The 9,887-nt window shown below is 45.5% G+C and overlaps 1 protein-coding gene across 1 annotated transcript in view; it reads right to left on the bottom strand.

Moving 5' to 3' along the window:
• Nucleotides 1–3,465: 3,465 nt before the first annotated feature.
• The window catches only part of LOC111949502 (PTB-containing, cubilin and LRP1-interacting protein), a 36,479-nt gene continuing 30,057 nt past the window's right edge, over nt 3,466–9,887 (bottom strand). Inside the window, exon 3 of the mRNA XM_070434064.1 lies at nt 3,466–4,437. Within this exon, the coding sequence (XP_070290165.1) occupies nt 3,940–4,437 (498 nt within the window). The 3' untranslated portion in view covers nt 3,466–3,939. The remainder of the gene's footprint in view (nt 4,438–9,887) is intronic.

Here is a 9,887-nt window from a genome sequence, read left to right as displayed (position 1 = left end):
CTCCATGCAGATCTCCTCTAGAGCAGTGATGTTTTGGGGCTGTTGCTGGGCAACACGGACTTTCAACTCCCTCCAAAGATTTTCTATGGGGTTGAGATCTGGAGACTGGCTAGGCCACTCCAGGACCTTGAAATGCTTCTTACGAAGCCACTCCTTCGTTGCCCGGGCGGTGTGTTTGGGATCATTGTCATGCTGAAAGACCCAGCCACGTTTCATCTTCAATGCCCTTGCTGATGGAAGGAGGTTTTCACTCAAAATCTCACGATACATGGCCCCATTCATTCTTTCCTTTACACGGATCAGTCGTCCTGGTCCCTTTGCAGAAAAACAGCCCCAAAGCATGATGTTTCCACCCCCATGCTTCACAGTAGGTATGGTGTTCTTTGGATGCAACTCAGCATTCTTTGTCCTCCAAACACAACGAGTTGAGTTTTTACCAAAAAGTTATATTTTGGTTTCATCTGACCATATGACATTCTCCCAATCTTCTTCTGGATCATCCAAATGCTCTCTAGCAAACTTCAGATGGGCCTGGACATGTACTGGCTTAAGCAGGGGGACACGTCTGGCACTGCAGGATTTGAGTCCCTGGCGGCGTAGTGTGTTACTGATGGTAGGCTTTGTTACTTCTGTCTCTTATACACATCTAGATGTGTATAAGAGACAGGTGTGGTTCTGGGATTTCTGCTCACCGTTCTTGTGATCATTTTGACCCCACGGGGTGAGATCTTGCGTGGAGCCCCAGATCGAGGGAGATTATCAGTGGTCTTGTATGTCTTCCATTTCCTAATAATTGCTCCCACAGTTGATTTCTTCAAACCAAGCTGCTTACCTATTGCAGATTCAGTCTTCCCAGCCTGGTGCAGGTCTACAATTTGTTTCTGGTGTCCTTTGACAGCTCTTTGGTCTTGGCCATAGTGGAGTTTGGAGTGTGACTGTTTGAGGTTGTGGACAGGTGTCTTTTATACTGATAACAAGTTCAAACAGGTGCCATTAATACAGGTAACGAGTGGAGMACAGAGGAGCCTCTTAAAGAAGAAGTTACAGGTCTGTGAGAGCCAGAAATCTTGCTGTTTCCACCATAATTTGCAAATAAATTCATTAAAAATCCTACAATGTGATTTTCTGGATTTTTTATCTGTCATAGTTGAAGTGTACCTATGATGAAAATTACAGGCCTCTCTCATCTTTTTAAGTGGGAGAACTTGCACAATTGGTGGCTGACTAAATACTTTTTTGCCCCACTAAGTTATCCAAATATCTAAATATATTCTCTATGTGGGGTATGCTCTTTTATCGGAATGGGAAAGTGAGGAAGGTGTTCCTCTACCTTCCAGAAGGAGGCAGTGTTCCCCTTCAGCAGTCATTCAGACTGTTTCCAGCATCCATTTTGCTCTCGATTCTCTGCCGTTTCTGAGCAGCAAAATGATAGCAAAGACAGTACATTATGAAGATAGGCTGAAACTGCTTCTCCAATAGAAATCCCTGATCGTGCTTGTAGGTGATGTCATGGCAACGTTGGCTAGCTGACCTCATGCGGAGAAACGTCATCGGGTCCAACGGTCGTCTCGCACCGAACTGAGCATGCGCAGGCTGTCAAATCAAAGGCACTCCTTTGATATAAAGTTGTTTTTGACGAAAATCAAAACCTGTCAGTTTGTCACTTTCACAAGGTTGTGCCTTTAGACGAACTAAGAAATCCTTTCTCACTTCTCTCAATGACTTCTCAAACCCAAACCCCGGCCTGGTCTGCTTCGCAAGCGTTCCCCGGAAGTCTTGTCATGTTGCACCTCTGGGTTTAGAAACTCTGTGATGATAGCCAACGGTATAAGCACCCGCGTTATGGAAATACCTTGAGACTGACGTGGGCACCAAAATGGCTGCAACACATTCCTGGTGTTTGAAGGGAATGAGCCCCACAACAATGGAAAGAGCTTTACGGTCTATGAATGTAAGAAATGGAGACAAAATGATTCGTAGGATTGGAGCAAATCTCTGGCTGTAATATTGTATGTGTACACAAACCTAATACACACACACAGCCATTGAAAGTCACCCACATGTACAATTCCTAGTACCGTGAGAAACATTTGTTATGAAGGCAAAACATCACAGCCAACTCGAATCAATATGAGCGTTTTCGTAACAAAAAAAAGACTTCGGCATCACCAGTCAGTCTTGGTAAATAGTTTATATGTGATTGTTTCTTTATCTTTGCAAATACTGTATAGAAAACACTTACGGTAACATTTCCAGACATTTAAAGCACATCTGAGCCTTCAGACAAGACATGACACAGTAATCTACAGCTTTATAAACATTCTCTCCTCCAGTCATCCTGGCATGTCAAGCCCTGTGTCCCGGGCTCACACCCTCTTAACAGCCAGTTCTATGGAACTCTACATATTCACAATTGACTTTAAAACACTGGTGGCTGTCTTTGATGTTCCCGCTGTTTATTTAAAATAGCTATCAACATTTAATGCTGTAATATTTGGAAACGGATACTTCATTTTTGTATTTACATAAGCTTATTGAATGAGTTTCAAATACAATGTATATATTTATATATGTACGTACCGACCAGAGCCATCTTAATAAAATCGGCTTTAGACACAACAGACAAAATACATGACCCACCCCACTGTGAGTACCAGCATCCAGTCCATTCAAAAGAGTCTTGTTAGAAAGGGGGGTGGGGTGGCGCTCTTGTGTCATGGGGTCTTCCAGTTGCCCCAAAATGGCCGCTCTTACCCTTCGACAGCACAGTGAAACACTGGGTGTCTGCACATGTGTGTCTGTTCATGGACTCAACACGCATCCAGCCCACGAGACATAATCATTACCTTAAGGTGTCTGTACAGAAAACTGCCCTCGCTAAACTGCACCTAATCCACATATAACAATGTAGAAGAAATGTACTAAAAAAACGAAGTAACTAAAAGTTGTAGGGAGCTTGCAGCACAACATACCTATAATACATTCAGCACAGGCCAAGAGGCTTCAGGCAAACTTTATGGACGGCTGTGAGAAGTTTTACACTTCTAGTTGGATTACTAGGCCATTATCGGTCATGCTCTCTCCTGACGACCCTTTTTCTTAGATCACACATTCCACACACGCATGCACATGCACGACTACACACACGCACAACGTTTGGGACTGCGGGACTAAGAGACCAGCCTTGGTGTGTGAGAAGTGAGGCACAAAGTCAACAAAGAAGACACAGCTAAAAGACTCACTTTTGGTATGCTTCAAAACAGGAAGTAAATGTGATTGATAAGGGATGACGCTCTCGTAGCCTAATAAATATGTCAGGACCTCCCTCCTCCCGGCAACCTTCCACACATATATTAGTCAAGGCTTTCTTTTTGAAACCACACATTTAACAGTGCTACAGGCATAACTCTTAACTTCATAGTGCTGTTGTTAAAAAATCAGAACGGGAGGCAGTGATCTGGGATTTTTAGGAAGTGATCTGGGCTTTTGATTGGGCCGGGAAGGGGTGGGGCGAGAGGTGGTGTAAAGAGGCAGAGTCTCTCTGCACATTGCAGACAGACGGACGGACAGACCGCAGCATCGGATGGGAATGTAACTGTCTTATAACCATTTTTCACTAATCTCTTATGGGCAGATCAGGCGCGTCAATGGCTATCCAAATGTTTGAGGACCGATTTATCCAAAGAGGCAGCACTAGTTAAGTTTCGCTTCCACATATGTTAGGTCTCATGTTGTTCCTTTGTCCTCCTATTTTCCCCTTTTTAAAACTACGTCCTCGTCATCCTTCAGTCTGCGGTCAGTTTTAGTTCCATGTTTTTTCCTTAAAACCAAAGTAGAGTGAGAGAGAGAGAGACAGAGAGTAGAGAGAGCGCTCCGGTTGCCCCTGTGCACCTCCCCTCACGGGCTTGTGACCGGGGGAGGCGGTGGAAACCCTGGTGCTCAGCCGTCCTCCTCGGGGGTGGAGTCGTCTGGAGCGGAGTCGTCGGTGGCGAACTCGTCCGAGGAGCCGCTCTTGTGGATGCGTCCATCGCTGCGCATACTGTGGAAGGTCTTGCGGAAGGCGTCCATCATGGAATGGGCCAGCTTCTTGGCCTCCAGCTTGCTCTCACACTCCACGGCGTGGCAGTCCATCTGGAAGGTCAGGTCGTCGTTGATCTCCCGGTAGATCCAGGCGAACACATTGGGGCTCGTGCAYTGGTCCGCCGTACAGTAGGCGATGCGCGCCACCTGGTACGTGTCCATGGTGACCGAGGCCTCGCCGCGTCCGTCCAGGTGGTGCAGGCGCACCTGGAAGGGSCGGATCTCCAGGAGGGAGTTGGCAGGGAGGTGCTCTTCCTGGGCCAGCGCCCTGCGGTCCCACAGGCCCACCACTGCCGACTCTGTGCAGCCCGACAGGAACTCAGTCCCTGAGATGGTCACCTTGCCAAGGTATGTCACCTGTAGAGAGAACACAAAGAGAGAGAGAGGCTGTTAAACATCTAACAGCATTAAGTGGTACAAAACTATGTGCCTATGTGGCTCAACTGGTAAGAGTGCGGGGTTATCAATGCTAAGGTCATGGGTTGAATTCCCGCAGGGATCATGTTCACACATTATAATCACTGTATGCATTCACTCTCTAATTCAATGGGCTTTATTGGCATGGGAAACATGTTTACATTGCCAAAGCAAGTGAAATGGATCAAAATAAACAAAAAGTGAACAGTAAATATTACACTCACACAATAGAGACATTTCAAATGTCAATATGTTTAAATACAGTGTTGTAACGATGTGCAAATAGTTAAAGTACAAAAGGGAAAATAAATAGACATAAATATAGGTTGTATTTACGAAGGTGTTTGTTCTTCACTGGTTGCCCTTTTCTTGTGGCAACAGGTCACAAATCTTGCTGCTGTGATTGCACACTGTGGTACTTCACCCAATAGATATGGGAGTTTATCAAAATTGGATTTGTTTTCGAATTCTTTGTGGGTCTGTGTAATCTGAGAGAAATTTGTGTCAAACACATTGGGTCTAATTGTGTTGCTCTCCTAGGGCTCTGTGGGGTCTGTCTGTGTTTGTGAACAGAGCCCCAGAACCAGCTTGCTTTGGGGGCTCTTCTCCAAGTTAATTTCTCTGTAGGTGATGGCTTTGTTAAGGAAGGTTTGGGGAATCGCTTCCATTTAGGTGGTTGTAGAATTTAACGGCTCTTTTCTGGATTTTGATAATTAGCGGGTATCGGCCTAATTCTCATATGCATGCATTATTTGGTATTTTACGTTGTACACTGAGGATATTTTTGCAGAATTCTGCATGCAGAGTCTCAATTCGGTTGGTGAGCGGACCCCAGGCCTCGCAACCATAAAGGGCAATGGGTTCTATAACTGATTCAAGCATTTTTAGCCAGATCCTAATTGGTATGTCCCTTCTTGTCTTTTCTCTCAGATCGTTCACAGCTTTGTGGAAGTTACCGGTGATGCTGATATTTAGGCCGAGGTATGTATCGTTTTTTGTGTGCTCTAGGGCAACAGTGTCTAGATGCAATTTGTATTTGTGGTCTTACAGAGATTTACTGTCAGGGCCCAAGTCTGACAGAATCTGTGCAGAAGATCTAGGTGCTGCTGTAGGCCCTCCTTGGTTGGGGACAGAAGCACCAGATCATCAGCAAACAGTAGACATTTGACTTCAGATTCTAGTAGGGTGAGGTCGGGTGCTGCAGACTGTTCCAGTGCCCTCGCCGAATTCGTTGATATATATGTTGAAGAGAGTGGGGCTTAAGCTGCACTTGAACAGTCTGCAGCACCCGGACTGTGTGTGCGTGTGTGTAGTCGTGTATGTGCATGTGTGTGTGGAATGTGTGATCTAAGAAAAAGGATTGTCAGGAGAGAGAGCATGACTTAATGGCCTAGTAATCCAACTAGAAGTGTAAAACTTCTCACAGCCTTCGCGGTATCCATTTTTGCGAAGCTCTGCAAGGCTTTTAAAATTGAAACAGTTATGTGACCAACCGCACACTTGTTGTTTGTGTACAAGGGTTTTATAATGTCGTATGTTTTTCCCCCCAACACCACTTTCCATCTCTCTCTCTCCCTCTGGATATTGTTTTTCAACAGGAAAAGTTTTTTTTTAAATAGCTGGAGTGCTTCTTTAAAAGCTGAAGCATAACATATGACATCAGAATGCATCGTACATCTCTGGACCCAATATCAAGCTGGCAAAACGGTATATCATTAAGAGACACAAACGGGAAGACACAAAATACACATACTGTACGCAAAACACTGTATACAAACAACACAACAGTTACTCTGAAAGATACAGTGCTATCTGATAATATACCAAGGACAGGGGCACACAGACATGCAACAGTATCAATGAAATATTGACAAACAGGAAATGCGGGGGAGACAAGCAAGAAAAAAAAGGACAATTATTTCTTCCATCTGGAAGTCCTGTGACCACAAGGACTATATCTGGCCCCGGTCTCTCTCTCCCTCTCTATCCCTCCCTCCCTCCTTCTCGTTTAGACACTTTCTTTCTCAGTTCCAGTCATTCCATCCACAAACTATTACAACCCTGTAATGTTGTAGCCTGGAAGAACAGAGAACAGTCTTCAGACTGGCTGGTGTGAGAAACACTAGTCCTCAGCACACACAGCCAGAGCCAAGGCAGACCAAGATCCCTTTACATCCACGGTCCTGACTACCACTACCATGACCAACTCAACCACTCTGTAGAGATGGAGAGAGGGGAAGGGGCTAAGAGGGAGGGGTGGAAGGTGAAGGACAGAGAGAAGGAGCAAGCAAGCAAGCGAGAGAGTGAGCAAAAGACAGAGAAGGGGACAGAGAGCAACCCAGGGAGTGAGCGAGACAAAGACAGAGCAAGTGAAACGGAGAGAGGGAGACAGCAAGTGAAACGCAGAGGGAGACAGAGCAAGCAAGATGGAGAAAAAGAGGACAGAAAAAAAGAGAGAACAGGCAAGCAAGAGACGCAGACATAAATAGAGAGATGAACAGAGAGTGAAAACGAGAGTACAGAGAGAATTCTAGTCACTAGATCCAGCTGCTGCAGCCTTAGCCTCAGGCAGTATGGTTGTCATCGGGGGGCAACCACAACGTTTCTCCCCTGACGGTTCTCCAGCAGATCCATCATGGGGAAAACCTCTGGAGCACCCCCAGAGGCCAGGCGGTTAAGCAAGCGGACCACACTGACACCGCACTCTCAGCCAACTGACATCCACCCACCAGGATATTTACAGTGGAGATAAAGTATAAAACAAGCAATAATTAGTTATGGTCTTTTGAGTGATTTATTTTATTTTTTCCATTTTGTATTGAGGTTATAGAGTTTGTTTTAGATCCGCTTAGTAGTTGTGTGCAGGCTGGTAATGATGGCCTGTGGATGGACATATGTATTGGATATATAGACATCTTACTATTAGACTGCACAAAGCATTTGGATGAAGGCTTGATGCCAATAACACATGTTAAAAACGAATAATTGAAATCGACCTTAGCATTCAAATCCAATCTATATGTCTGTTAGATCTATCTGTCCAACTCAATTCTCTGACACTATCCACTCTCACACTGTCCCCTGCTGCCCCATGTCAGGCTGGTCGTACTCTGCTCTGTGTCAGTCAGCTCTGGGAGTGGCTAGGGGTCAGCAGGGACAACTGGCCCATTCTAGAGACCCCTGGCCTACCGGTTGTACTGGGTGACTAGTGAGCACACCTCACCATACACGTGCGTATGCACACACACACACACCAACACCACACAACCCACACACACACACACCCACCCACACACATCCCACCACACATCACAACAACACACCACACACACACACGGGAGGTCGTTTGGGGTTGCTACAGGGAACAGAGGCCGCCTCTCTCCGAGGCTGGCTGGCGCTCCAAAAAGTCCCCCTCACTCCTAGTCTCACTCACTGGCTCTGCATATTTCTGTCCCTCAAAGCCCCTCATTCGACATGCCAGTTCTCTTTGGTCTTTGTAATATCACACAGACTAAAACAATGTTTTGGCTCTAACCGACCAAGGGGGGGGCATGGAGGGAAAGGGGCATGGAGGGTAAGAAGGCAGGGAGGAAAGGGGCAGGGAGGGTACGGTAGGTAGGTTGGGGTAAGGGTAGGTAGGTAGGTAGGTTTTGGTAGGGAGGTAAGGGGTAGTAGTAGGTTGGGGTAGGGGTAAGGGGTGGGTAGGTAAGGTTGGGGTAGGGGGTAAGGAGTAGGTAGGAGGGAGGGTAGGGGTGGGTAGGGAGGGGTAAGGATAGGTAGGTAGGTTGGGGTAGGGAGGGTAAGGGATAAGGTAGTAGGTAGGTTGGGGTAGGGTGGGTAAGGGGTAGGTAGGTAGGTTGGGTGGCTGGAATCCGTGCAGTGAGGATGTAGAGCCTATCACTATCTCCCTTTTACTTGTCTCGAGGCTATCAGCAGAAGACATGTTACTTCAACTATTTGTGCGACTGAGTCTCTTTGCATTCACATTGCTAGGTTTTAGAAAGAAACCAAGATCTAATTTCACACACGCACTCTGGGTTTTTAAACAAAAGTGCAGGACAACCATTCAATCAGAATGCGTTATCGGATAGCTAGATATCCCTCCAGTTGGTAATAGAATAAATAGCAATAGAATACACTGCAAGATAATAATGTGTAATTATAAACTCATTCTACAAGGAGGCTACTGCCCCCTTTTAAGAGCTGGAATAGATGTGTAACCTATCTTCGTGATGTCACCAAATATATGTTCCTCTGACTATCAAAACCCGCACATCAATAAAAACAGCTGAGTGCAACTCTTAGCTATAGATCACATATTGCAACCAAATAATCTGAATCTAAAAACACTCTTCTCCACATTTTTGGAATTTCTATGCGTCCTGAACAATCGCTAATCAATATCCAAAAACAGCACACATTTTGTTTTTTCATACCTGCACAGTTAATCTTCTCTCTTTGTGGCAGCCAAATGTAAAGGTTTAAAGTCCTACTTTAAATACAGTGTGTTGTCAGTAGTCTGTGTAAAGGTTTTGGCAGGCATAAGGTGTTGCAGTAGTCTAGTGTAAAGGTTTATGGCAAGGGAAACGGTGTTGGCAGTAGTCTAGTGTAAAGGTTTATGGCAAGGAAAGGGCGGTGTTGCAGTGTCTAGTGTAAAGGTTTATGGCAAGGGAAACGGTGTTGCAGTAGTCTAGTGTAAGGTTTATGGCAGGGAAACGGTGTTGCAGTAGTCTAGTGTAAATGTTTATGGCAAGGGAAACGGTGTTGCAGTAGTCTAGTGTGAAGGTTTATGGCAAGGGAAACGGTGTTGCAGTAGTCTAGTGTAAAGGTTTATGGCAAGGGAAACGGTGTTGCAGTAGTCTATGTAAATGTTTATGGCAAGGGAACGGTGTTGCAGTAGTCTAGTGTGAAGGTTTATGGCAAGGGAAACGGTGTTGCAGTAGTCTAGTGTAAATGTTTATGGCAAGGGAAACGGTGTTGCAGTAGTCTAGTGTGAAGGTTTATGGCAAGGGAAACGGTGTTGCAGTAGTCTAGTGTAAAGGTTTATGGCAGGGGAAACGGTGTTGCAGTAGTTTAGTGTAAAGGTTTATGGCAAGGGAAACGGTGTTGCAGTAGTCTAGTGTAAAGGTTTATGGCAAGGGAAACGGTGTTGCAGTAGTCTAGTGTGTGGTGGGGGAATAATGAACAAGCGAACCTGGGAGCTTTGCCTTCACATTGTCCTTAAAAAAGGGAACCGGGCTGCGGAATTCAAGCGAACCGAACTCAGAATCTCGAGATGGTCTCAGTTCGGTTCGGGGCTCTTTTGAGGTTCCTTTGGAGTGTTAACACTGAAAAATATATAATCTAGTTCTTAAACCTAAACGAACCCTAACAAAATGTACCCAGTTGGT

Source organism: Salvelinus sp. IW2-2015, linkage group LG22 (genome assembly GCF_002910315.2).
Source record: "Salvelinus sp. IW2-2015 linkage group LG22, ASM291031v2, whole genome shotgun sequence".
Classification (NCBI taxonomy): domain Eukaryota; kingdom Metazoa; phylum Chordata; class Actinopteri; order Salmoniformes; family Salmonidae; genus Salvelinus; species Salvelinus sp. IW2-2015.
This window is presented reverse-complemented; position numbering and strand designations above follow the sequence as displayed.